This window comes from Polypterus senegalus, chromosome 18 (genome assembly GCF_016835505.1).
Source record: "Polypterus senegalus isolate Bchr_013 chromosome 18, ASM1683550v1, whole genome shotgun sequence".
Lineage (NCBI taxonomy): Eukaryota > Metazoa > Chordata > Cladistia > Polypteriformes > Polypteridae > Polypterus > Polypterus senegalus.
This window is the reverse complement of record NC_053171.1, coordinates 54140117-54164749: the sequence shown is the minus strand read 5'-3', so window position 1 is coordinate 54164749 and position 24633 is coordinate 54140117. Positions and strand designations below refer to the sequence as shown.

General features: G+C 41.0%; 1 protein-coding gene across 4 annotated transcripts in view; it reads left to right on the top strand.

The window, feature by feature from the left end:
- Positions 1-208: 208 nt before the first annotated feature.
- paplna (papilin a, proteoglycan-like sulfated glycoprotein) overlaps positions 209-24633 on the top strand; it is a 176805-nt gene continuing 152380 nt past the window's right edge. For 2 of the 4 annotated variants that reach the window (XM_039741984.1, XM_039741983.1), the window contains exons 1-2: positions 624-786; positions 23464-23525. In XM_039741984.1, coding sequence (XP_039597918.1) covers positions 675-786; positions 23464-23525 — 174 coding nt within the window. In that variant the 5' untranslated portion in view covers positions 624-674. Of the gene's footprint in view, positions 545-622; positions 787-23463; positions 23526-24633 lie in introns of those variants that run through there. The other 2 variants (XM_039741985.1, XM_039741986.1) reach the window with 2 other exon arrangements.

Sequence of the window (24633 nt, the reverse complement as noted above, 5' to 3'; positions counted from 1 at the left end):
TGATTGTTAAACAGATGGTTTAATTGCCCCAAAAGACTTCATTAAAAGGTCATTAGCGCCGTACGTGTCACCAAAGGAGTGAAAGCACTCTGCGCAGGCCCGAAGGCGAATATAAATCAGCAAGGGCAGCAATGGCACTAGACGCCCACACACCGCCGTTTTTTAAATCACGGATCATCTCTGATGCAGGGGAAAAAAAAAAAAAAAAACCACAACAGGGCGGAAAAATGGGACATTTTGATGAGCCATCATTAAATGTGCGTGTGTAAATTAAAGTACACTCTGGTCACTTGACGTGCCTGAAATTCATTTCGCTCCGCTCGCTTCAAAGCATACAATTACACTGCCGCATCCCTTGCATATTTTGTCCTTCTTTCCCAAACTTTCAATCGCTTACCTGAAGGAGTTAAAAGTAACTCGACTCCCCTTATCGTCCTGCTCTTCAGGGGAGGGAATTGAATATAAAACCCCGGCGACTGCTGGCGCGGTGCTTTGACGCTCGCCAGGTGTTTTGTGGAGACGGAGGACGAAGCGGAACGGACAAGTAAGTGCGACACGCGCCTCAAGACTGAGAAACCCAACGCGTGTGTTCTTTCCTTTCTTTTCTTTTCTTTTCTGTTTTAAAAACGGCGGTCTATCCCGGGGCGGCTTTCCACCCGCTAGCGGTGGAATCCATGCGCGGTAAATGCGGGAGCGCGCCCCTTGTGGAGAGCGTCGAGAAGGACGCGCTAATGAAGGGGCGACAGCAGAGAGTCAAAACAGTAAACTGCGTCCCGTCACTGGGAGGTAAGCCGCTAACGCTTCATTAAGTACCGGGGGGCTTTCATTACCTGTTATTAAGTATAACCACATAAACAGTTTTTTTTTTTTTAATTGTCATGATTGTCTCCTACAAAGGCGAAACTGCCACCCGTGTTTTAACTTGTTCGGAGAAAGTCCCGGTGTGTTATTTTAAAAAGTAAAAAGGTGTTGAACAAACGCAGCCCACCTTGGGCGTGTCGGGATTAACGGAACGCCCTGACTTGCCTGCCCTTCACTTTCTAATGGCGGGGGTGTGGCAGTCCTGGTTGGGACGGGACGGCAGACCACCATGGCATGTCAATAAGGTTATTGTACACAGCTGGAGGTTTCAGTTAGGCCCGGGTACTTCATTACGGGGCTATTATTGTGCTATGGACGTGACGCGTGTTTTTTTTTTTTCTTGTCTATTATAAAAATGAGCCGAGCCCCGTTGACATTTCTAGGGAGGCGGTGAAGGCCAGTCGAGTCGCCTAGTATGGCGATTCCCAGGCTCGCTCTTCCGTCACTTCTGCGCTTTACTGCCTTTTGTTCCAATTCGTTTAACATTCACTGTCATTTACCTCGAAGTTTGATTAGATTGCTTATGTGTTCTTTTTTTCTCATTTGGGCCTATTCTAAACGAGGAAGAGTAGCAGATTTTCTAGGAAAAGCTGAAATGTTTGCATTTTTGTGCACAGTTTTCCTATAAATTCACTTTTTTCAATGTACAGTAGTTTGCTCTCTCTTAATAATGAGAGATTAGGGGCAAGTGGAGCAGACCCCAGGTAAACAAATCTGAATGCTGCAACTTCAAGATTAGTCCCATTGACCAGGTTACTACAAAGTAATGATTTAAACAACAAGATCTCCTGGATTAAAATAATGAAAGTTATGATTAAAATCTTAATTAAAAAAATACCACTTGCTGTATTCCAATAAAGCAAACCTAGCTTTGATATTTCTGGTGTCATGCCCACTATTCCATGTTTTGGGATATAGTTAATGGTGGATGCTCCACAGAAAAAAGTGGATTAATAGGAAAACAAATAAGAAAAAATGAAGAACTTTAAACACTGGCAAAAATACCAATATAAATATAGAGCATAAGAAATCTGACAAACGTGAAGTTCATTTGTCACTCAGTTGTTTAGCTCCTCGCTAAGCTGTGCCAAAACCTTATCCAGATTCTTAAAGGTTGTCGAGGTTTCTGCTTCAACTCGATGGCTTGGTGGTTTGTTCCTGATTCCCACAACTCTTTGTGTAAAAGATGCTTCCTGGCTTCATTCTTAAATGCACTTCCTCTTAATTTCCAAATCTTGCATTAAGAAAAAAAAAGACATGCAAATTAAACAATGGGATTAATTAAAGAGAAAATCGCTCACTGGTTGGAACAAAGACCTGAAGCTTCTTGGTAATACAAGACTTGGCTTTGAAAACAGTGGCCTGCTATCTACTGCCTATGCTGAAGTGTCTTTGAGGCTCTGAGTAAATCTTAGATCAAATGTGTGTCAAGTTTCTGATGTCGTTTTACTCTGAAATTTGTTTTTCTGCCCGCAAGTGACCATACAGGTGGAAATGCAGTAAACTTTACAGGGACAGTATAGTGTACTTATGTGTGTGTTCATCTGCAAACACGTTTTCAACAAATTGTTAAAGAATTACCCAACTAGTGCAGTTTTTCTCAGGGGTTTTGTTCTTTGCACAGTTTTGTGACGCTGTAGCACAGAAATGGAAGTTTGGGGCACATGAGGTAACCTGATGTGTGTCTTTTATTAAATAAACAGGAGTTGTGTATTTTTAAAACATTCAAGGCATCAGAGAGTAGCAACATGTTGCATGTGGGACAGACATATAAATAGAAGATAGAACCTTTGTTTGTCCCCATGGGGAAATTTGGCTTTTAACAGAAGCTCACCAAATAAATAACTATATACAAACACTATGATCTCAACACACCAGAATGACTCAAAAAAATTATAAAGAAAGAAAATCTCTGACTTGGCGGTCCCAGTGAGGTGACATATTTTGGTTGAAATAAAGGAGTTCCAGTAGCGTTTCATGACACGCTTATACTGTACTAGCTGTGTAAGCCCATGCTGTAAAAAGCCCGGGGTCCTAGAAACTATTGAATCTGTCAGAAAAGAAATTGAAATGTAGAGATGTCAGGTAATTGAAAGGAACTACTCTGGGCGTCTCTTTCCTATGTTCTGAGGGCTGATGTGCTCGCCTCGCTTGTGTATAAAGCGGCGGGAGGAAAAGCAAAAGGGATACCATTTTGCTGATGTACTCGTCTTTCTTGTGTAAGAGTTTCTATCTTTTCTTGGCGGCTTTACTTTGGCAACAGTCGCTTTCTTCTTCCGATTCGTTAACTTTGGGCCGGCTCTCTGAACCTCATGCTGTAGTACCCTCGCACTACTGGGCCAGACAGACACACACACTTCCATGCGTAGGCGTTTATATATAAGATAAGTCATTGGCTGAAAGTCCTCGGTGTTAGTGTGTCAGAGGGAGGATATGGAGTATTGTTCATAATGGCACTCAATTTTGTCTACAATCTCTCTTTTGCTAACTCCAGGCGGTCCAGAGTGCATCCCATAACTCAGCCTGCCCTTTTAATTAGCTTATTGAATCGGCAGGTCACCAGCACAACACACCACACTCGCCATCACAGAGCTGTAGAAGATGTGAAGGATGTCGCTAAAGCATTAAAGGAACACCGGAGCCTGATCTGCCCTTTCTTCTCTAGTTTCTCTGTGTTATGAGATCAGTCCCCACCGGACCACCTCCACATCCACTCCTTGATTTGTGACCAGATACAGAGGCATTTTGGTGTGGCAAAAATCAATGACCAGTTCCCTGCAGACAGTTCTGTCTACTCCAAGAAACAAAGTTCTTCACTTGTCTCTTCTACTCTGTCTTATTGATTGCAGAATCATTCGAGTATTTCACTGCATTTGTTAGCTGAAGGAAAACTTGCTTTAATGTTTATATCTTCAGCCATGGGCAGCACAGTAATGCTGGTGCCTCTCAGTAAGCAGATCAGGGTTTACATCCTGGGTCCTCACTGCATGGAGTTTGTATGCTCTGTTTATGTCCATTTGGGTTTTCTCACAAAGACATTCAGGTTAGGTGGATTGGTGATGCTAAATTGACCCAGTGTGTGTTTGTTCGTTCTGTAATGGACTGGCACCCTTTTCAGGGGTTGTTTCTGCCTTGTACCCTGTGCTTGCTAGTATAGGGGTCCAGCCGCCCCCACAACCCAGCTCAGGATAAGGAGGTTTGAAAAATGGGTGGATGGATGAATGAATGATCTACAATTAAATGTAACACTGACTGAACTGCAATCAAGTGCAAGCAGGTTCTGGCCCATGCACACGTTAACAATCCATGTGTTGTTCCTGTATTCTCGTTGGAGTTGTTGCGGTGGCCGTCCATACTGGTTTTCTGCTCTTATTGGCTTGACCAGCCTGTTTAGCTTCCTCTGTTATGCATACTCTATAGTGGTCACTACTTGAATCACATGAAAAGATGACTGACTACAAATAAGTTGTGGGGAATTAGCCTCTTGGATACAAATTCCATCTTCTTCTTCTTTCAGCTGCTCATGTTAGGGGTTGCCACAGCGGATCATCTTCTTCCATAATGCTTGGTATTTATGACTAAAGAGTGACACCTGAACATAGCGCATTTAACAAGCACAAGTAGTAGTCATTACCTGTAATGTAATACTGTGCACCAAATACGGTGAAATTCTTATTTTTGCTGGTAAAAGTTTTCTATATAGACAAAATAAACCAGTTCAGCATGGTTAATTAGTGCCTCGAAAGCTTGCATATTGTAATCTTTTTAGTTAGCCAATTAAAGGTCTCATTTTGTTTGACTTCTCACAGCATGATTAATTGAAATAAAAGTGGAAATTAACTGTTACAGAAGTCTGTAGGCCCTGTGCCCTGGCATACTGTATGTACCATGAAAGATCCCCAGACACAGAAAGACATTGAGACAGCCAGGAGCCCAGAACACACGTTTAATTTTCTTTATCCTTTTATACAGCACACACAGTACCCAAAACACCACATTAATGCTCACAGTCCTTTCTTCTCGTCCCCTGCGTCCACTTCACTCTTGCAAGCTCTGTCTTCTTCCTCCCGACTCTTGACTCCTTGAATGGAGTGAGGCAGCCCCTTTTATAGTGCACCCGCCCAAGAGGGCTCAGCAGCTGTTGCAGCACCCCCTGACCGCACCCCTGGATCCCAACAGGCCTGTAGATAACTCCAACTCCCATGAAGCCCTTCAGGAATCCAAAGCACCTCTGCAACCCAGGGGGGTGCCCTCTAACGTCCTGGGGGAGGTACTGTTCTGCCCACACTTGCTCCACCGGTCCTCTCGTTGAAGAGGCATCCCGGCCGTCTGTGTCAGTGTCAACTTTCATTTTAGCACTAGAGCACCAGCAACACACTGTTCAGTCCATTTTAAAATCAACCCAGTGAGCACATTGTCTTGGCAAGTCTGGACTGGGATTGTTTGTAGAGTTATAGCCTGAAGTTTGATGCAGTGAACTGTTTAAATGTAGTTTTAGAGCGGCTTCTTTGCAGGGGATGGCACTGACAGTTTTACACCAAGATAGTTATCTGCTGAAAGTAAGCTCCCTTTTGCTCATGGAAGTTGTTGTCAGCGGCAGGTGCTTACTAGTGGTGTGTCATTTACTAGTGGTGTGTTCTCTAGCACCAGTGTCATTTTTAACTTTATAGGAATGTTTATAAAAGAAATGTGTTGGCTTAGACAGGAGACAATTAAACAAAGCATTTGCCACAGGAGTAAAACACATTTGTGTGCCTATTCTGTTTAGATAATGTGTGCAAAAGCAGAAGTCTTTCAACTGAGAAAGTTTTGGGGGTTTGACCTTAGTTTTGATTGGATTAGCTTGAACTAAAACTGCCAGTGGTGGTGCTCATTTAATTTCCTTTTGATTTATGTAATGGACTGAGAATGCCACACAGTTTTATCAACAAAGAAGTTCTGTTTGAAATAGCAACAAGTATTCCATGGCACATAAAACTAGACATAGCAGTCCACTATAGGCTGCCATTTGAGAGCTCCTCATTCTGGATGTGCGTTTTCAGTTCAGTTCATACAGTAACAAAACAAAACAAAAATAATAATGGTGACTGGAGTTGGAATGTTTTGACTGTGAGTACTCAGCCATGGTCATAATGTAATAACTGTCTTTATTATTTTTGAAAGCATTCATCCACTAATATGTTTTGTTCTCACTGTAATATAATAAATAATATGGTCAGAGGATGTCTCACTCATTTTCAGACGATTCACTTCTTATTGAATTAGTTCCCAGAATTGCTATTTCAGGATGAATTCTGCCAAAAAGTGGTCTCCTGGCATAACAACATATTTAAGTATTTCACAGCTCGATTCCTTATTTTGTTAGTCCAGAAATACTACATCAGGGTTGCTTCACGATTCAAAGGAATTTATCAAGTATGTCTGAGTATTTCATACACAAGTGTGTTTTGACTTTCTTGATTGTTACAACAAAAATGTTTTTTTGAGAAACCATTGTATAAGTTCACTTGGAGACAAATCTCATAGTTTATCTATCTATCTATCTATCTATCTATCTATCTATCTATCTATCTATCTATCTATCTATCTATCTATCTATCTATCTATCTATCGATCGGTATAGCTATTGGAGCCGTCACCTCACATCATTTGGATCCTGGTTTGTTTTCTGCCTTGGACTTCTTTCATGTTGTGCTTGCTTGTTTTTCCTGTGTTCGTATGGTTTTCTCCTGCATTACAAACACATACAGTAAAATAACTGGTGACTTTTAGATAGAACTTTATTTTTCCCGATGAGAAAATTTAGTTTCTTATAGAAGCTCTTTAAATAAATGCATATATGATAGGTAGATAACTAAGTAAATAAATAAATATACAGTACACACACCAGTATGACTATAAAGGAAGAAAATTAAGAAGAAAGAACTTCTGACTTGGCTGTCACAGTCCGAGGGAGACATTATGCAGACATACTGCTGTTGGTATAAAGGAGCCCCGTAATGTTTCTTAAGTCACTTTTGCTGAGTAATTTGTTCTCTTGCAGTCCTCCGTGGGAGGGTGTGCAGCATGGTTCATAATTGTACTCAGTTTTGTTTTCATTCTCTTCTTCGCTACGACCTCCAGGGGGTCCACAGTGTGTCCTGTTATCCTTTGCATACAGTCTTAGGAGAGGTGGCATGGTGGTGCAGTGGAGTCTGCATGTTCTCTCCATGTCTGTGTGGGTTTTCTCTGGGTGTTCCGTTTTCTTCCCACTGTCCAAAGACATGCAGGTTAGGTGAACTGGCGATCCTAAGTGGGCCCTAGTTTGTGTGTGTTCGCCCTGTGATGGACTGGCGCCCTGTCAAGGGCTTGTTCCTGCCTTGTGCCCTATGCTAGCTGGGATAGGATGTAGCATCTCATGCAACCCTGTTCAGGACTAAATGGGTTAGAAAATGACAGACTGGCAGTCTTAGGACCAGCGGGGGAAGAAATAAGTTAATTGTTTTTTATGCAAAACCACTTTTTATATTGTTCTAAAATGGCTGATAATTTCACCATTTTAAAACACACCTTTAAATTCACGTTGACTTTCATTTAAAACTTGTTTGTGAAATAAGCTGTGCAACAACAGATACATTTCACAAAATGATAAACTGAGAGGCTGATGTTTAAAAAAAGCTTAAGGAAAAAAATCGAAACAATTAATGAATGAAATTTGAGAATGAGTGGGCTGTTTTTGGTCAAACACTGCAATTTGAGAAGATAATTGTAATATATCTGGCACAGAAATGGCTTCTCTGTTGTCGTGCTGTGCCTTAAACTGGTTTTATAAGTAAAATGGGAAGATGAGGGGCTACAGAACAATAATGAACATCTCCCAGTAGGGCCCTTTCATAGTGGGGTGAGGCAGTGTGCTGCTGAGAGCGGTGCAGACATGACAGGTGTACACTTGAGCTGTGACAGGAGAAATGACTTGAGTGACCTGGGCCTTAATGTGTGACATTGTACTGGGATCTGCTGCTCATAGAGTTACTGTGTGCAGTACTTTACTTTCTTACTTGACAGTTCTTGTCTTTTCATCACACACATCAGGCATTGGTGTGAATAAATGAACAGCTGTTTGATTATTTTTATGTTCTCTTAAAAGTAAATGCACTATTTTCCACCAAGAATTTATTCCATTTTAGTATCTTGTTTTGCAATGTTGTCAGCTTGTATATTAGTTTATTATTTTCATGATTAGCAAGCTACCTTTCATAATATTCATCTATTTATTTTCTAACTGTGAGTAGTTTAGAAGATCTCAGGGAGCTCCAGCAAGAGAAGGTGCCAGTTCATTACAGTTGTTTCAGAATTGCTTCATCTTAATGAATAAATATAAACACAAATATTTGCATGCTAAAAATTGTTCGTGAGATGTATAGCTGTTCATGGTTAATTAAAGGATGTGTGATCTTACTGTTTTACCTTATATAGAACTACAGCCGTAAACTGGCTAAGCTGATAACACGTGACATTTTGAGTATACAAGTTCATATGTCCATTTTTATATGTTCAGGGTTCAGGAGGCGTGGAGTCTTTTGTGGCATCCTGACCACAAGGCAGTGTTACGTTTTAATTTGTTCTTTGAGAAAAGCAAGCAGAACTGCAAAAATGTTAAAGCTTGGATTTTTAGGTTTTGTCAATGCATGCTGTATTATGAATGGTATGTTTCTATTAAGGCTTAGGGGAATGTTGTACCATTTTGTCCAGTATGTTAAAGAGACATAAACAAAGAAGTCCGAAGAGAACTCCTGAGCGGTCCTTTTAGGTTAAATTGAGGACGTTTACCTTTCACAGTTCTTTACACTGTTAAAAAATGGTATAATTGTTGTGACTTCATGTGTTGTAGTCTTTGAATATTACTGCAGTTCCTTTAACACGGTGTCTATTATACAGTTACCAGTAACAGTGCGCTGCACGATAACATGCAGTGAGTACACTTGACTTAAGCTTTCATAGTTTTCCTACTCTTTCTCTGTACGCTTAGCATTTGTTTGCTCAGAGATTGATGCACTTGCTGTTTCCTGAGCATCTCTTCTTTTCTCCACCCTAGCAGCCCACTTCTTCTCTTCTTTTCTCGGCATCTTTTAGCATTAAATCTGATTAAGTCAGTGTTTGTGTTGCAATTACTTAGTATGTTTTCCTTAATTTTTCACTTCAGCTGGCACTTAAGTTTTCAATCTGCCTCAAGAATGATTTAAGATATGAAGAGGTAGGGGAAGTGACGGCGAAGGTGGTAGGGATGAGAACTACGCCGGTACGCATGCACCACACGGCCGCCCTGCTGGCCGCAGCAGAGAGATAATTCTACAATAAAATAAAAATAAAAAGAGGAATAACCTTGGCGGTCAATGATCACCCCAAAAGCGGGCAGTAGAGGTTACGTAGTATATGTGTACCAAATTTCAGGTCAATAGTTCTAGGATGTTGTACCATGTTAGCCATTATGAATGTAGAGAAAAGCCAAGCAAAATGACACCTTTTATTGGCTAACTAAAAAGATTACAATATGCAAGCTTTCGAGGCAACTCGAGATGTTCTTCAGGTACATCTTGCCATCTTGTTACACACTATAAGATCTGGTGGGAGTTTTCTGGAACCCCAAGGTTCATTGTTAGCCAGGTTGATTCACGGCTAGCGGCATTTTATTTTTAAATACACTAGGAAGTGTTTCTTTTTAAGTATTTTCCGAGGTGTAATGGTTCCCTTTTTTTTTTTTTTTTGAGGGTAATAAAAAAGGTTAAATTCTATGCCACAGAGCTCTTATTAGAACATGTCAGAACTGGGTGTGTTTATTTTCCCTAAGGTTCATGTATTTCATTCTTTTTCATGATTTATGTTTAATGTGGTGTGTGATCTCAGTATGTCTTGTGTTACAGTTTGTGTAGTACATTTATGTGTCTTTGTGTGTGTGTGCAAGTCCACTTTATTTAGACCTAATAAGCAGGCTTTTTAAAATGATGGTTGTTGACAAATATATGTTATTCCCATTCAAATTTTGAGTTCACTATAAAACAACGTATGTACAAAAATTGTATATGACAGGTCAACAAAAAAATAACAGATTTCTGAATTTAAATGTCTACTTTTTTATATCAGTTGCTGTTTTATTTCAGATATCTACAGTATGTTCCTTAGAGGCTTTTCTATTGTTTATATGAAGCAAGAAATTTCGGTTTGCCCTAATACAAATTTCAGTAAGTGGGACACAAGTTTTTTTTCAGTGCTGTGCTCACTGTCTGTTTGTTGGTTGTACTCATGATAGTAAGTGTCATGCTATTACTACTGCTACTGCTCTCTTTTAGATTTGTTGTTTATTCTCTTCTGTTACAAAATAAACTGAATTTTATTGAAATTGTTTGTTAGAACATTATAGATGAGAATTGGCCATTAAGGCCTACAAAGCTCCCTAGTCCTATCCACTTAATTCTTCTATACTAAAAGCCCTCACTGACTGACTCACTCACTCACTTACTCACACACTCATCACTAATTCTCCAACTTCCCGTGTAGGTGGAAGGCTGAAATTTGGCAGGATCATTCCTTACAGCTTACTTACAAAAGTAAGGCAGGTTTTATTTCGAAATTCTATGCATAACGGTCATAACTGGAACCTACTTTCGTCCATATATACGGCCATAGCCAGCAGCTCGGTCGCCTTGTGAAGCGGAGTTGCATCCTGCATCATCATGTCTCCCACGTAATTGAGTGCCTGCCCATATAAGGTAAATATTCGCGGGTGAAGGACTGTGCTTAGCATATTCATAAGTGCAGCTACTGCGGAAACCCTCTGACGCTGAACAAGCCTTTGTACACACATCAATAGGAAAGCAACGTGTAAAGCTTAAGTTTAAATTACGTTCATAGACACGCTGCCACTAAATATTCGCAGGAAAATCCACAACTTAATACCGGGAATGCCTGTTAAACATCTTAGATTCATGAGTACCGATTTGGGTAGTGATCACTTCGATGAGTGAAACCTGTTCAAAAAACGCACTACACAATTGAGAAGGCAGCAAAAGAATATGAAGCGAGTGACGCATACAAGCATATTCATAAGTGCAGCTACTACGGAAACAAAGCATGGTGTAAACCTAAAGTTCAAATTAGGTTCATAGACAGGCTGCCGCTGGCGTTTGTCATGCCTACAACGAATACGATATTCGCGAGATACAAGTTTAATGAGAAGACGCAGGGTAAAAACAAGACTTTTCATCACTTTGTAACGGAGTTACAATTGCTGTAACGGAGTTAAAATTGCTGGTGAAGGACTGTGCTACCGATTTGGGTAGTGAACACTTCAATGAATGAAACCTGTTATCTTTCCAACGGTTGACAAAAACAGAATATAACTTGAACACAACACATCCTCCAAATACGAACCTGATTGACAGAAATAATGATAATCAAATCCTTGATGACAGCAACACTCATAACAGTGACAAAACAATTACATTGACAATCATGTTACGTTATTTTTAAAATGTTTCCTTTTTTTTTTCATAACTTTTTTAACATACTACTTCTCCGCTGCGAAGCGTGGGTATTTTGCTAGTCTATAATAACATCAAGTCAAGTTTTGAAAGTCCCTAAAGTCTTACTGTCTACCACACTGCTTGGTCACTTCCAATTGTTTGTGGTTCTCTGTGTAAAGAAAACCTTCCTAATGTTGGTGCCACATTTACCCTTAACAAGTTTCCAACTATAGGACCATGAATTTTTTCAATAACAAGTTTTATCCGGTTCAAACCGCATATGGTAGATCTCAAAGCATGAGTTTGCCATACTAATTCTATGGCACAGACACTTTTTAATAGCTAATTCGCTTTGGTTGGTATCCCATGGAAAACATAATAAGAAAGAAATGGCATGAATAATTAGTGCAGTGATCACGTTATTGAACTACAGCGCAAGAAGATGCAAAATCCACGTCTCTGTGTTCTGCAAGAAAGCTTCACAAAGAACTTGATCTTTATCATCATCCTGTACTAAACAAACATACACCTGAACCTCTATTTCTGTAACCTGCTTGTTAAATATAAGAAGTCTTGAGACCCTCACAGAGCTTTTAGTGCGCTCTGCTTCCATCAGCACAAAAGATCAGCCTTTAAGATGACATTTAACATCAATCCATTGGTTCACCATTTATTAAATACTAGTTATGCTGCCTGTCTAAGATGGGTTGAAATTTAAGTAATCAATGTGGACTTCAGTGTATTCAGCATTAACATTTGTAGTGCACAGGTCAGGTCAGGTTTCGGAGCATCCACTAGAACAACGAGTTGCTGCACCCACCGCATGATGAATAAGCTCAGGATCCTGGTTGGCAACCCCCCAGGCAGAAACGCAGTCCAGTACCACCCTTTGGAAATGACTGTCTAGCTGCCACTGCCAGGTCTTCTGTGAGGATCCCCTTGGCCAGGTACTGCAGTTCGAATCCACAGCAATGGGGATCCTGTCTGCTGGATCACCTTCTGGGAATCATTCCACATGGCCGTAGTGCCGTAACTGACACTCCCTCACAGTGCTGGGAATGTGCCTCATTGGGGACTCCATGAGCAAAACAAAGTCAGACAAGCGGTACCCAGGGATTCTCCGGAGAGAGACAGTACTGAGTCCATTCTTCGTCTCTGGTCACTGGATAGCGTCCATGTCTCACGACCATATAGCAAGACAGGAAGCACCATGGGCTTCATGCATAACAGTGTGCGTAGAATTCACACTATAACATGGCGTAAGCACAAAATCAGAAATGTGCTTCTGCACAAAAAAATCCAGATGCATAAATCTGTGCATTCGCCCACTTCCACGTTCTTAAGCTGTATAAATCCCTGTCAGTGTGAAAAGTAACGCACGCGCCTGCTGTCCTGCCCCATCTCCTCCCAGAATTACCATCCATCCATCCTCTTCTGCATATCCGAGATCGGGTCGTGGGGGCAGCAGTTTGAGCAGAGATACCCAGACTTCCCTCTCCCCGGCCACTACTTCTAGCACTTCCGGGGGAATCCGAGGCGTTCCCAGGCCAGCCGAGAGACATAGTCCCTCCAGCGTGTCCTGGGTCTTCCCCAGGGCCTCCTCCTGGTTGGACGTGCCCAGAACACCTCACCAGGGAAGCGTCCAGGAGGCATCCTGATCAGATGCCCGAGCCACCTCATCTGACTCCTCTCGATGTGAAGGAGCTGCAGCTCTACACTGAGCTTCTCCCGGATGACTGAGCTTCTTAACCTATCTTTAAGGGTAAGCCCAGGCACCCTGCGAAGGAAACTCATTTCAGCCACTTGTATTCGCAATCATGTTCTTTTGGTCACTACCCACAGCTCATGTCCATAGATGAGGGTAGGAACGTAGATCGACTGGTAAATTGAGAGCTTTGCCTTACGGCTCAGCTCCTTTTTCACCATGACAGACCGATGCAGAGCTCGCATCACTGCGAACGCAGCACCTATCTGCCTGTCGATCTCATGCTCCATTCTTCCCTCACTTGTGAACAAGACTCCGAGATACTTGAACTCCTACACTTTTGGCAGGATCTCGCTCCCAACCCTGAGAGGGTACTCCACCCTTTTCCGGTTGAGGACCATGGTCTTGAATTTGGATGTGCTGATTCCCATCCCAGCTGCTTCACACTCAGCTGTGAACCAATCCAGAGAGTGCTGAAGATCACGGCCTGATGAAGCAAACAAGACAACATTATTTGCAAAAAGCAGTGACCCAATCCTGAGCCCACCATAACGGACACCCTAAATGCCCTGGCTGCACCTAGAAATTCTGTCCATAAAAGTTATGAACAGAATCGGTGACAAAGGGCAGCCCTGGCAGAGTCTAACTCTTACTGGAAATGGGTTCGACTTACTGCCGGCAATGCGGACCAAGCTCTGACACTGATCATACTCTTGGAGTACCCCCCACAAGATTCCCCGAGGCATACGGTCAAAACCCTTTTTCTAAGTCCACAAAACACATGTAGACTGGATGGGCAAACTCCCATGCACCCTCCAGGACCCTGCTAAGGGTGTAGAGCTGGTCCACTGTTCCGCGACCAGGACGAAAACCACACTGTTCCTCCTGAATCCGAAGTTCGACTATCTGACGGATCCTCCACTCCAGGACCCCTGAATAGACTTTTCCAGGGAGGCTGAAGAGTGTGATCCCTCTGTAGTTGGAACACACCCTCTGGTCCCCCTTCTTAAAGAGCTGGACCACCACCCTGGTCTGCCAGTCCAGAGGCACTGTCCCTGATGTCCATGCAGTGTTGCAGAGGTGTGTCAACCAAGACAGTCCTACAACATCCAGAGCCTTGTATTTCATCCACCCCTGGGGCCCTGCCACCAAGGAGTTTTTTGACCACCTCGGTGACCTCAGTCCCAGAGATGGGGGAGCCCACCTCCGAGTCCTCAGGCTCTGTTTCCTTATTGAAAGGCATGTTAATGGGACTGAAGAGGTCTTCGAAGTACTCCACCCACTGACCCACAACATCCCGAGTTGAGGTCAGCAGCGCACCATCCCCACCATATATAGTGTTGACACTGCACTGCTTTCCCCTCCTGAGATGTCGGACGGTGTACCAGAATCTCCTCGTCCGAAAGTCGTTCTCCATGGCCTCCCCTAACTCCTCCCACGCCCAAGTTTTTGCCTCAGCAACCACCTAAGCCGCATTCCACTTGGCCTGCTGGTACCTATCAGCTGCCTTCAGAGCCCCACAGGACAAAAGGGTCCGGTAGTACTGCTTCTTCAGCTTGAAGGCATCCTTCATCGCCGGTGTCCACCAACGGGTTTGAGGATTGCCACCACGAAAGGCACCGACCACCTTACGGCCACAGCTCCGGTCAGCAGCCTCAACAATAGAGGCACGGAACATGGCCCAATCGGGCTCGATGTCTCCCACCTCCCTCGGGACATGGTCAAAGTTCTGCCGGAATTATGCCTCTTTGAATATGCAAATCAATATAAATAGCCCTTAAGCTCGGCGTTCTGTGAAAAGGCAATGGCAAAAGCATGGGGGGAAATAGAAGAAGCTCAGCAAATACCGAGTGGAGGCAAGGAAAAACATACTATTTGTTGGTTTAAACAGTGGTATAAACAACAAAAGGAAGTTGATCGAGTGACATAGAGTGTCGGAGAAACTCGAAAGGTCAAGTTCACAAAGTCGCACAGTGCCCGAAATAAAAAAGAAGTTGTCATGTATCAAAGTCGCCGTGAAAAGGCGAGTTGTAGCCCACCGTCTGAGTGTCATATGAAAGCTTATTAGGGTACAGAGAGAAAAAAAGGCACACAGTGGGGAAAAAAGCATGAAATGTCAACTTTAATCTTGAAATTTCCACTTTAATCACGTAGTTTATTTTGCATTAAAGTAGAACATCATAAACTTCATTTTAAATCATTTAATTTACTAGTTTCTCAAATCCTATCGTAACTAAAGTAGCACGTTAAATGCTTTTTTTTGTATTTGATCTTCTATGTGCTCTATGTGTGTGAATCACTTCATGCTTCTGGGCTTTTTCTTCCTCTGACAGGACACAGAATCCATTACATTCGTAATATTACAGCTCTCTGAATAATTAAAATAATGAGATGTATACTTGATATCATTTTCATGATGATAGGAGTTAAAGTATGTTATTATACATGGGAACACAGTGGCGCAGTGATTGTGCACGACGTTTGATGAAATAATTTATTGCAGCACTACTTTCTCTTTCAAACGTACTAACCCCCAATTCCTGTCCTTACTTTTCTTTCTCCAAATACCCTATCGCCACACAATCAGCTCTGTAATAGACGTTAAGCCATCTGTAAGCTTAGAATGCTGATTCTTCAAAACTTTTAAGGAATATTGAAATATCTTCGTAGTACATGTTTAATTATTCAATCATTCCAGTGTTACGCCAGTCCCAGCAAGCATACAGCGCGAGGCAGGAAAAATCTGTGTTAATTATTAACAATATAGATTGTTTAAATGAAGTTGAAGTTTTATCTGTATAATGTAATAAACATATTTTGCTGCATTTCATCTTAAAAATATTGCCATCATATATAAATACTGTAAACGCTTTATAAAGTGGCTCAGGTTGTGCAATACAGTAATCCCTCCTCGATCGCAGGGGTTGCGTTCCAGAACCCCCCGCGATAGGTGAAAAATCCGCAAAGTATAACCATATATTTGTATGGTTATTTTTATATATTTTAAGCCCTTATAAACTCTCCCACACTGATTATAAATATTCCCCGCCCAGTTATACAGCATAAACCCCTTGTATTCTCTTGGATATTAGGTAAGATTCATTGAAATTATGTATGTAATCACACTATTTATATACAGTAAAAATCTAAATATTATTTTAACGATATCGAGTGTCTCCGATATCACATATGTTGCAGCCATTACGATAGACAGGCCACCAGCAATAAATACGTACAATGCAAGAAAAATTGTATACAGTAAATGTGTGTACAGTGACACTAAACGTACGTACATATACTAAGTACTGTAAGTAGAAAGTTAATTCTGGTTACTCACCAACAATGACACGATGACTTGTCCGATCACAATGAGTTTAGTTTTACTGCACAACAAAGGAGAGCATTACAACTCTTTTAAAGGAGCCTCTTCAGGCGACTGTGTAGCACTGCCGTTGTTCTTCTTCTGGCAGTCTTCAATCCAAATCCCTAAAGCAGATTCCATCCAGACTACTGCCTTATTACATCCACTTACAACTCGTTTTGCACCCTGGTTAAAAGGACACTGCGGCCGTAGATCTTATATTCTTTTCCTCCTTTTTAAATAAAAGGAATCATAGCCTCATTGATGCCGTAATGGCGTCCTACAGCTGTGTAGCTTTTCCCTTCCTTCAATGTATCCAAAACTTTAACCTTTTCGGCAATCGTTAACATCTTCCGTTGGTGCTTGGGCACGTCCCCTGAAGCAGTAGCAGGAGCAGATCATTTTTTGGAGCCATAATGAAGGGCTTGACCATGCACAAAGATAAACACAAAAGAGCACACAAGTTAACTCTCTTGATGCTGAATGAGCGAGATGAGACTTCCTGGTTAACACCGCAGAATCAAATTCGGCGCTCATTCAGCACACAAGAACTTAATTGCGTGCTCTGATTGGTTAGCTTCTCAGCCATCTGCCAATAGCGTCCCTTGTATGAAATCAACTGGGCAAACCAACTGAGGAAGCATGTATAGGAAGTAAAAAGAGCCAATGTCCGCAGAACCCGTGAAGCAGCGAAAAATCTACGTTATATATTTAGATATGCTTACATATAAAATCCGCGATAGAGTGAAGCCGCGAAAGTCAAAGTGCGATATTGCAAAGGATTACTGTATTATAACTGTAGTGCAAGTTTACAGTCAGGTGATTGTACTAATAAGTACAAACAGTTCTACAAGGAGCACTTGATGGACTTTTTGAGTGCGTTTATAGTACTTGGGATGAAACTGTTTCTGAACTGTGAGGTCCGTACAGGAAAGGTTTTGAAGCATTTGCTGTGTGAGAAGCAGTTCAAATAGGCAGCATTGCTGAGGCAGCGTGTGCTTGATACTGTATACCGATAATTCTCTTTCCGATCAGCTGCTTCAAGTGGTGCTGTGAGAGTAATATGGAAAAAGTTCATCTGCTGTGGCAACCGCTAATAGGAGCAGCTGAAAGAATAAAAAGAAGGTGCAGTGAGAGTAACAATGCTAAAACAGCTATGGTATTTGGAATAGTTTGACCATTCTGTGGACCATTATATTGTTACAGGTTAATTACAATCAGATGCATGAAACTAATAAACAATATGTGGTTAATTTCAGTGTATTTATAATGCCGCGTCAGGGATGTGGATCTAAAAAAGAAACGGTAACCACACAGGGACAGTAGCACTGCTTTGACGCTGGGTGCCACCAGTCTGCAAAACTGAGCACGGAACTTGCGTACAACAGGATATTAGTTACCATGGAAATATGCATGGCTTTATGCCAAGTTTAGGTTTTATACATCGCGATTTGAATGTGGAAACAGGCTTACACAACATTTTTGTGCATACGCACTATTTCTACATGAGGCCCCAGGACTGTAAAGACCTGGACCTTTGTCCTTTTGCAGAGATATCAGAAGCGCCACACAACCCTTTCTAGAGACCTCATCACCCTCAGGCTCTCCCAATTCGTCTACTGACTTCATAGGAAGAGTCACCAAAGACGTGAATGTCACTGCTGAGGTAAGTAAACCTCTTGATGAGGTTGACACTCTATCCGCAGACAGACACACTGCTGATGGCTGTGCCCAAGAGATCATTAAAGGCCTGGCTCTTGGTTTTTATCCAGGACACTCACAAGCTCAGACACTCAGACTCATCACTCAGTCTCTCTAGAGCCCCGATCAGAGCCTCCATTAACTCCAAGAAGATCACAGCATCATTAGCAAAGTCAAGATCCGTGAATCTTTTTTCACCAACAGATGCCTCACAGCCGCTGGACCCCATGACCCTGCAAGCATTGAACAGAGTAGGAAAAGAACCCCAGAATCAACTGGGGAAAAATGCAGAGGTTCTGCCTTCACTCTGTATAGCACTCAAAATACCAGTGTACAGGCCAACCATGATATCCAGCAACTTTGAGGGGATCCCATGAAGTCTCAGGATGTTCCACAGGGTAGCTTAATCAACTGAGTCAAATGCTTTACAAAAATTGACAAAGGCCGCAAAATAACTCTGCTGATATTTGTGTTTTGTTTGTGCTCCATAAGAACCCTCAGTGCCAGAATGCGGTCGATGGTAGACTTCTTAAATGTAAAACCAGACTGCTCCGGTCACTGGTAGGTGAGCAAGTGATCATGGATCCTATTGAGAACGAACCTACTAAGGGTCTTACCCGGCACTGAGAGCAGTGTTATCCCCCTATAGTTTCCGCAATCCAAGCGATCACCTTTTCCTTTCCAGATAGGGACAACAAGTACTGTTTTCCAGTCAGTTGAGATGACACCCATCTCCCAAATGGAAGAAAGATTGTTTGCAATGCCAGGAGGATAGCCTTAGCACCAGCCTGGAGAATTTCACCCCGGATACCACAGATCCCTGCAGCCTTCCTTGCCCTCAGCTGGTTCACCGCCTGTGCAGTCTCGGTGAGATTGCATAGCACTATCTATTGAAATGTATTTTGTAATGTGTGTAGTAATGAAATACATTGTGTTTGTCCTTCCAACAGAACAGGTACATCACAAACATTTGTAGTAATAAATGCATTACTCCAAATATTTGTGATAGAATGACAAATGACAATGCATGTGTCTTTGTTATATGCTGTTTAGTATGGGATTCATAAAAACTGTGTTACTGTTTGTGCTGCACCATGTGTTGGAATGATACATGCAAGAAACATAGCAACCAGACAGACACACAGACACTTTTTATTAAGGTGGATATATGGAACCAGTATAGAGCATATTTAAAGGTAGCAGATAGCTACCTTTGCTCACCAACCCCCCTTTTCTGCGCTATGCGCCAGCCATTTCGCGTCTCTGCTGTTCACGTTGTGAAGAGGGGGGCTCAACGCACCCCAAGGAGATGCGGTCACTCCTCCAAAACCCCCTGTTAAACGGTGATACAATGGGAAACAAATACAGGGTTTTTTTTACCTCCTCTTTGCTCGATCAGCTGCTGGCTTGCTGCCGTGCTGCGTGATCTGCATCTCGTGCGACGCTTCAAACATTTAAAAGCCTGTACAGCAGCTGTCCTACTCTTTGTTCCTTATTTCCGGCCTCGGGCGTGGTTAAATCTCTTGGCACAAAGTCTCGTCTCATGGGACGTGAGTTCTTGATATTTTTTAGTTTATAATTTAAAAACGGAATAAAAATCTGAATATACAGTATAACAACATTACATTAAAGTTTAATAAATTCTGAAAACAATGATACCAAACATATATATGTAGGTTTTAAAATAGGCCCGATTTAACAAGTGACATAAAAAATGTCACATAAAATTGTTGCACAAAGTCGTTGCCCTTTTAGGCTTAGGATTTTAGTTAATCTTTATGGGGGGTTGTTCTGTTTACTGCTTCGCTAACAGACTCCAGTTCTGTTTTTGACATTACATTGGTTTTAGCTATTATCGCGTTATTGTATTTGAATTGGCACAAATTATTATTAGGGGATCTGTGTATTGTGATGCATTGACTTTATACATACTGTTAGTTTGTTTTGTCTTCGCTAGTAAAAATGATCATGGATTTTGTTCTGCACCTGTTATTTTTTTGGTTATAGATATACTGTGTACAGTCTATATTTAGATATTGATGTGTATTAGATGGTTAATTCATATAATTTTTCCTACTCCATAGTTTTTAATTTGTGGTCCTGGCACTTCTTATTTCTTCAGCTTTCTGCTATTTTTCAATAAACACACTTGTTTGATCATTTAGGCCACCTTGGTTTATTGCCGAGCATAGAGAGACACCATGAGGACACCCTCTCCTGGCGTTAAATTAAAGCATTAGGTCTTTTTAGCTGCTGTTATTTTCAAAACCACTAGTCGTTAAACACCAAATGTCTTTAAAGTCAAATGAAACTGATGTGTTTTTTTTTTTTTCTTCTCTTCAAGTCAACACAATACTATAAAATGCCTTAAACAGATAGTTGGAACTGCAAATCATTATAAATGCAGCTCTTCACACATTTATAGAAAAAATCTTCATGGAATGTGGGTTTGTCATAACTTTTAAAAATTAAAGAAGCCCACTTTGATAATGAAAGGCTGCACTCCTGATCAGCAGTGCGAACAAGAAGATGACATTCCCCAGAGGGGCCATGACTTAACATTTTGCTTTACAGGATGTCATTTTTACGATTGTCTTTGCTTTGAGACTTTACAAGCATTTCTTTTTTTTTCTGTTCCTTCAATGTAATGATTGTGACCCCTGAGTTAGTATTTTAAAGCGACACCTTGCTTTTTAAGGCAACTTGTGCCATCATACTTTACAAAACAGACAGAGCAAAATGTCCCAGTCGTGGGGGAGGGTCACGAATGTTGTAAAATTGTTTGTTGGTTGATGAAAGTAAGCTGGTTTATTGTAAACATTGACAGGGTGATTAGAAATAAAGCCCTTGAGATGACAAACAGAATTTAGAAATAATGCAATAATACAGTCATAGTGCATTGTTGCTGAGGAGAAAGGAAACCACCTGCTTTTTGATCGTTGATGAATGTTTAAAATGTTCAACACACACCTTCTATAATTTGTTAAAGTGAAGGAGGGAGTAGAAAGTTCTGCTTAGTGTCATAGATAATGTCCTCTCTACATGTGGAAATACTGAGCCTATGCATACTGTACATTTGATCTGGCTGAGGTTGGCTCTGTGCAGAAGTGGTCTGAAACTTTTGAAAGAGAGCAGAAGTGGGGTTAAAAATTCATGTTCACTCTACCCTCTCATGAACTTGTGAGAGGTTAAGTGCCTAAAAATAAAAATTAAAATAAAATACTCAAAATGAAGAGAAGGAGAAGCAAATAATTGTCCAAAAGTAGACTGACCATGTTAGTTATGTGAAATACATGGTTGGTGGCTGCTGCTCAGCAGGAACTTGTCTACGGGTAGTGACAAATGTTAAGGCCCCTTTTTATCACTTGGTTGCTTTTGTAAGTAGTGAAGTAACGTGTGAGGTTTGTGAATTGATATGGTTTTAAAGCTTTACTTAGAAGACTTAACATAGAATTAAACATAATAGTTAGCTTCTGTAATTACAGGGCTTTGTGTCAGTTAATTTGTAATTAACTTTGCTTGTGTTGGCTGCTGTTTGACTGGTACACTGTGAAGAACCTGAATTGTGACTTATATTGTAAGTGCATGAAATGAACTATTCAGTTGTATTCATTCATTTATTTAATTTAGTATATATTCAGTTCACTGTTGGTATGATGACTAAGTCAGCTTACAATAATCATAGTAAAGATTTTACGCTGCCCCTCAAATAATCAGATAGCATTTACTTCACAAAATCCTTTAATTTTAATATTTGAAATTAACTGTAATTTTCATCATCCCCTTGGGGACTAATAAAATCTCTTTATCTATCTATCTATCTATCTGTCATATAGTGCCTTATTCATCTACAGTAGATATCTTTATTTTTATATGTTTTTTTCCAACTATAAGTCATTATTCCCATATAGTCCCTTTCCTATCGGTTTATCTATAATATTTTGCCAGTCTTATCTGTCTATCTTTTTTGTTATATAAGACTTTTTCTATCGGTCTGTTTATATGATCTGTACAATTACACTATTTGTGTTCATTGTCATGCATTTTACACTTACATTTATTTGTTTAGCAGATACTTTTATGCAAAGTTACTTACCAAGGAGGTCAACGTAATCGAGTAAATGCTGGTCTAGAGCTGGGGTAGGCAATGTCGGTCCTCGAGGCCGCAGTGGCTGCAGGTTTTTGTTCCAACCCAGTTTCTTAATGAGAAGTCAATTATTGCTGATGAAGCAATTATTGCTAAAGTGATATTTTGATTCTTTATTTTAGTGGTTTCGCTTGTTAAGGTTCCCCACCGTTGATTGCTTATTTCAATCTTAAACATCTGCATTCATTGTTTTAATGGCTTCTTATTAGCAATAAAATGTAAATGACAAAGCAGCCAGCAGTTCTCAATCTAGCTTGTTTCCATTTACATCTGTATGTGTTCATGCACTGTTTGATTTAATAAAACATGTACCAGAAAATGTGACAAGTTTCAAATCATTTTAATGATATCCTTGGAAAGGAAAAAAACTATGATATAAGAACCTTACATTGCAGATTAACAAGCCATAAAATTAAAGAGACTGAATGAGACTGGCAAGGATTGGTTTCTAATTAAGCAGATGGGTTGGAATGAAAACCTGTAAGCACTGTGGCTTTCCAGGACCGACATTGTCCACCCCTGGTCTAGAGGACTGTTTAGTGTGATAGAACAAGGTTGCAAAAACAACCATCACATGTGAAAAGCTCAGAACAAAATGACAGCAAGTTACAACTCTTAGGTTATTAAACAAGTAATGTCAGTTAGACAGAAATTCACCTAGCAAGAAGGTGTACAGACGCTTTCTCAGCACACCTAGAATGTCAAATGGAGCTGGGCAGCTCATTCCACCAGCCAGGAGCTACGCATAAAAGGTAATGGGTATAACACACCGGCATATATTCACACTCGCTCAAATGGGACCATCAGGGCGTTCTGTGAGCATGGCCAGGGGCCCGTGATGGCAAGGGGCCTCTTCACCAAGATTTTTTGCTCCACCTCTTGATGAAATGATGGAGTATCTATCTACGAGTCGAAATGATCACATGATTGTGATGAAGCAGTCAACTCTCACGCCGAAATCAGAAGTGAGAACTGACATCCGTGGGCTGCACTGTTAAACATCTAATCAGTTCTCTGTTACGGAGCTCAGTCATGCAGGGGCCTGTGGGGGGGTCTTAATCCATTCTGGCATGGGATGAATTTAGAGTTGACAAGTTTGAAGAAACATTTGACAATGTTAGATTTAGATGCTACAAGAATTGTTCTGTGAAACTGATGCTTATGTGCTGCCTTCATTTTTTTTCCCCAGGGAAAATGAAGGTGTTCTGTTTCCTGCTCATCTCCTACCTAATGCCATCATTGGTGTATAGTGTAAGTTTTTATATTTCTTTATCTATAAAAATGACTGTGTGGGAACAGATTTATTAGTACAGCTCTCCTTAATGTAGCTGTGTTTCTCTAATTTATTTAAATGAAGTAACTTTAAAGTAATGTTAAGACATTTAAATTAAAGAGTCTAGTTAAACAGTGTGGTATATTTTTATGCCCTGTTTCCATTTGGTTTGGGGTTCCTTTGTCTTTCATGACTATTTTAACAGCATGCATTCTAATAATTACCACCAAACTGTTGGCTATGGTGTGTCATCTACTTACTGATCTCTTCTTATGTTAACCAAGTCCCATTCAGTTAGTGGGCGGCATGGTGGCACAGTTTTAGCATGGCTACCTCACAGTATGGAGACCAGGGTTCATGTTCTGGGTCCTCCCTGTGTCCAGTTTGCCAGTTCTCCCCGTGTCTGCTTGGGTTTCCTCCCACTGTCCAACAACATGCAGGTTAGGTAAACTGGCAATACTAAATTGACCCTAGTGTGTGTGTTTTGTGTGAGAATGTGTGTGTGTGTTCGCCTTGTGATGTACTGGTACCCCATCCAGGCTTTGTCCCTGCCTTGCTCCCTGTGTCAGCTGTGATAGGCTTCAGTCCCCCACTCCCCACTGTTAGATGCTGACATGACATTCATTTTGTTGCTGTCACTTTGCAAGTTTGCGATGCTTTAAAACTCCTGAGGGAATCCTTTGCACACTTAAGGTGTGTTTTACCCCTTTGTGTTTCCTCTGTGCTTATGTGCACCACACTTATGCTTAAATGTTTTCTCATAGTTTGAAGCATTGAAGAGCGTTTTAAACGTTTATTGAAGTTAAACTGGGCAAAAAATTAATATAATGTAATATATTCACTTTTGAATTTTATTAATCATTAAATGTTTATTAGTTGTGTCTTTTTATTAAATGCTCTCATATTGATTAATATTCATATCTGTTCATGTCTAAATTTTTGGGGACAGCAAATGGTACAATAGGTGGAGCAGCTGCCTCATATAATATCATGTCATTGTTTAATCCACTTAATTCTGTGCAGGGTCATAGTTTTATCCCAGCTAGCACAGGAGGCAAGGCAAGGACAGACCCTGGACAGAACACC